The sequence below is a fragment of the Salvelinus namaycush genome, unplaced genomic scaffold (genome assembly GCF_016432855.1).
Source record: "Salvelinus namaycush isolate Seneca unplaced genomic scaffold, SaNama_1.0 Scaffold3851, whole genome shotgun sequence".
NCBI classification, from domain to species: Eukaryota; Metazoa; Chordata; class Actinopteri; order Salmoniformes; family Salmonidae; genus Salvelinus; species Salvelinus namaycush.
In genome coordinates, this window is record NW_024060843.1 from 16,102 (window position 1) to 19,941 (window position 3,840).

The window sequence follows — 3,840 nt, forward strand, 5'->3', positions numbered from 1 at the left end:
GTCCATTGTAGCGTTGCCGATAGTGACCGTGTGTATTAATTCTGATGATATCCTCATGTTGGTCCATTGTAGCGTTGCCGATAGTGACCGTGTATTAATTCTGATGATATCCTCATGTTGGTCCATTGTAGCGTTGCCGATAGTGACTGTGTATTAATTCTGATGATATCCTCATGTTGGTCCATTGTAGCGTTGCCGATAGTGACCGTGTATTAATTCTGATGATATCCTCATGTTGGTCCATTGTAGCGTTGCCGATAGTGACCGTGTATTAATTCTGATGATATCCTCATGTTGGTCCATTGTAGCGTTGCCGATAGTGACCGTGTATTAATTCTGATGATATCCTCATGTTGGTCCATTGTAGCGTTGCCGATAGTGACCGTGTATTAATTCTGATGATATCTTCATGTTGGTCCATTGTAGCGTTGCCGATAGTGACCGTGTATTAATTCTGATGATATCTTCATGTTGGTCCATTGTAGTGTTGCCGATAGTGACCGTGTATTAATTCTGATGATATCCTCATGTTGGTCCATTGTAGTGTTGCCGATAGTGACCGTGTATTAATTCTGATGATATCCTCATGTTGGTCCATTGTAGTGTTGCCGATAGTGACCGTGTATTAATTCTGATGATATCCTCATGTTGGTCCATTGTAGTGTTGCCGATAGTGACCGTGTATTAATTCTGATGATATCCTCATGTTGGTCCATTGTAGTGTTGCCGATAGTGACCGTGTGTATTGATTCTAGGGGCGGCAGGTAGCCTAGTGGTTAGAGCGTTGGGCCAGTAACCGAAAGGTTTCTGGATCAAATCCCAGGTAAAAACAAGGTAACAAGGTAAAAATCGTTCTGCCCCTGAACAAGGCTGTTGTACCCGCTGTTCCCCTGTAGGCCGTCATTGTAAATACGAATTTGTTCTTAACTGACTTGCCCAGTTAAATAAAAGTTAAATAAAGGTTAAATAAAAATAAAATAAGTAAAAAATATTATCATGTTGGTCCATTGGCCTATAGTGACTGAGTGTACATCCCAAATGCCCTATATAGTCCTAGTCCTACTTTTGACCAGAGCCTTATGGTACAGAGGGCACCTTATTCACTATGTAGGGCCCATAGGGGCCTCCGTTCAAAAGTAAGGCACTATATAAGCAATAGGATGCCATTTGAGACATGACCTGTCCCTCTGTCTGTTCCCAGTGACCCCCTGTCGCAGTTTGATGATGTCATGCTGGACGCGGTGCTGGTGCCTGCCCTGAGGTTCTGTGGGCAGCCCGCCCGCTGGACAGGCAACTCCACCTCTCACAAGGTGCACACACACACACACACACACACACTGTTAAACCTGTGGAGCCACCACGTATAGACAGTAGAATGATACAACTCTTGTTCATATGGTCTATTGTTTGGTGAGTGGAGGAGAAATGATACAACATAAAAAAACAGCATATTATCTCTCCCTCCTCCCTCCCAATCTCCTTCTTCATCCTCCTCTCAACCCTCCTCTCTCTCTCTCCCTCCTCCCTCCCAATCTCCTTCTTCATCCTCCTCTAAAACCTCTTCAATCAATCAATCAAGTTTATTTTATATAGCCCTTCGTACATCAGCTAATATCTCGAAGTGCTGTACAGAAACCCAGCCTAAAACCCCAAACAGCTAGCAATGCAGGTGTAGAAGCACGGTGGCTAGGAAAAACTCCCTAGAAAGGCCAAAACCTAGGAAGAAACCTAGAGAGGAACCAGGCTATGAGGGGTGGCCAGTCCTCTTCTGGCTGTGCCGGGTGGAGATTATAACAGAACTATGCCAAGATGTTCAAAAATGTTCATAAGTGACAAGCATGGTCAAATAATAATCATGAATAATTTTCAGTTGGCTTTTCATAGCCGATCATTAAGAGTTGAAAAACAACAGGTCTGGGACAGGTGGCGGTTCCATAACCGCAGGCAGAACAGTTGAAACTGGAATAGCAGCAAGGCCAGGCGGACTGGGGACAGCAAGGAGTCACCACGCCCGGTAGTCCCGACGTATGGTCCTAGGGCTCAGGTCCTCCGAGAGAAAGAAAGAGAGAAGGAGAAAATTAGAGAGAGCCAAGATTTTCAAAATGTTCATAAATGACAAGCATGGTCAAATAATAATCAGGAATAAATCTCAGTTGGCTTTTCATAGCCGATCATTAAGAGTTGAAAACAGCAGGTCTGGGACAGGTAGGGGTTCCGTAACCGCAGGCAGAACAGTTGAAACTGGAATAGCAGCAAGGCCAGGCGGACTGGGGACAGCAAGGAGGCATCTTCTCTCTCTCTCCCTCCTCCCTCCCAATCTCCTTCTTCATCCTCCTCTAAAACCTCTTCTCTCTCTCTCCCTCCTCCCTCCCAATCTCCTCCATCCTCCTCTAAAACCTCTTCTCTCTCTCTCCCTCCTCCTCCCTCCCAATCTCCTTCTTCATCCTCCTCTAAAACCTATTCTCTCTCTCTCTCCCTCCTCCCTCCCAATCTCCTTCTTCATCCTCCTCTAAAACCTCTTCTCTCTCTCTCCCTCCTCCCTCCCAATCTCCTTCTCTATCCTCCTCTCAACCCTCCTCTCTCTCTCTCTCCCTCCTCCCTCCCAATCTCCTTCTTCATCCTCCTCTAAAACCTCTTCTCTCTCTCTCCCTCCTCCCTCCCAATCTCCTTCTTCATCCTCCTCTAAAACCTCTTCTCTCTCTCTCCCTCCTCCCTCCCAATCTCCTTCTCCATCCTCCTCTCAACCCTCCTCTCCCCCTCTCTCTCCTCCCAGGGGGAGGTGGGTATCAGCGCCAGAGTAACGTTTGAGGCCCTGTCAGGAGAGCGAGCCAGTTCAGACATGGAGGTGCAGAACGAGGGCAGTACAGCAGTCTACTACAGCTGGCAGCGCCTGGCTGTACCACACAGCTTCCCTGACGCCAGGACACACACACACACACAGCACTTCTACTTCAACACCTCCACAGGTACACACACACACACACACACTGCACATGTACGCTCAGACACACTATGTACGTACACACACGCTGTGTTTTTGTTCACACAGCTGGCAGCATTTACGTCAATGCATGTCATAATTACAACCTGCTTTGTCCTTTCTCTTTCTCTGTCCCTCTCTCCCCCCCATTCCTCTCTCCTTCTCCCCTCCCCATCTCTCTCTCTCTCTCACTCCCCTTCTCCCCCCCATCCCAATCTCCTTCTCCCCTCCCCATCTCTCTCTCTCTCTCTCTCCTTCTCCCCTCCCTCTCTCTCTCCTTCTCCCCTCCCCCTCTCTCTCTCCTTCTCCCCTCCCCCTCTCTCTCTCTCTCTCCTTCTCCCCTCCCCATCTCTCTCTGTCTCTCTCTATCTATGTCTGTACCAGGTGTGATTCTACCAGGTGACAGCAAGCGTGTAGAGTTTATATTTAAGTCGGAGGTCCCAGGCATCAGGACAGAGGTGTGGCGTCTCAACACACACCCTGTCCTGCTGGGCGGAGCCTCCATCCAGGTGACACTGAGGGGCGTGGCTCTCTACCAGGACAAGACCGCCGACCAGAGACACGCCCTGGAGGTCTGTGTCGGGAGGGAGGGTGGGTGGGTGGGAGTGAGGGGAGGGAGGGTGGGAGTAGGGGGAGGGAGGGTGGAGAGGGAGGGCGGGTGTGTGAGGAGGGAGGGTGGGTGTTGGGAGGGGGTGTGTTGGGAAGGAGGGGGAAGGGAGGGAGTGTGGGGGGAGGACTGTGTGTGTGTGGGGAGAGGGAGGGAGGTTGTGGGGAGGGGGGGGGGTGTGAGGAGGAAGGGTGTGTGTGGGGAGGGAGGGAGGGTGTGGGGAGGGAGGGAGGGTGTGTGTGTGGGGAGGGAG

The 3,840-nt window shown here is 49.9% G+C and overlaps 1 protein-coding gene across 1 annotated transcript; it reads left to right on the forward strand.

Moving 5' to 3' along the window:
• Nucleotides 1-2,731: 2,731 nt before the first annotated feature.
• On the forward strand, nt 2,732-3,552 carry LOC120040849 (MYCBP-associated protein-like; the record flags this gene model as incomplete). Its single annotated transcript, XM_038985849.1, has 2 exons — nt 2,732-2,966; nt 3,365-3,552. Coding segments are annotated over exons 1-2 (315 nt in total), but the record flags the coding sequence as incomplete, so codon positions are not given.
• Between the last annotated feature and the right edge of the window lie 288 nt (nt 3,553-3,840).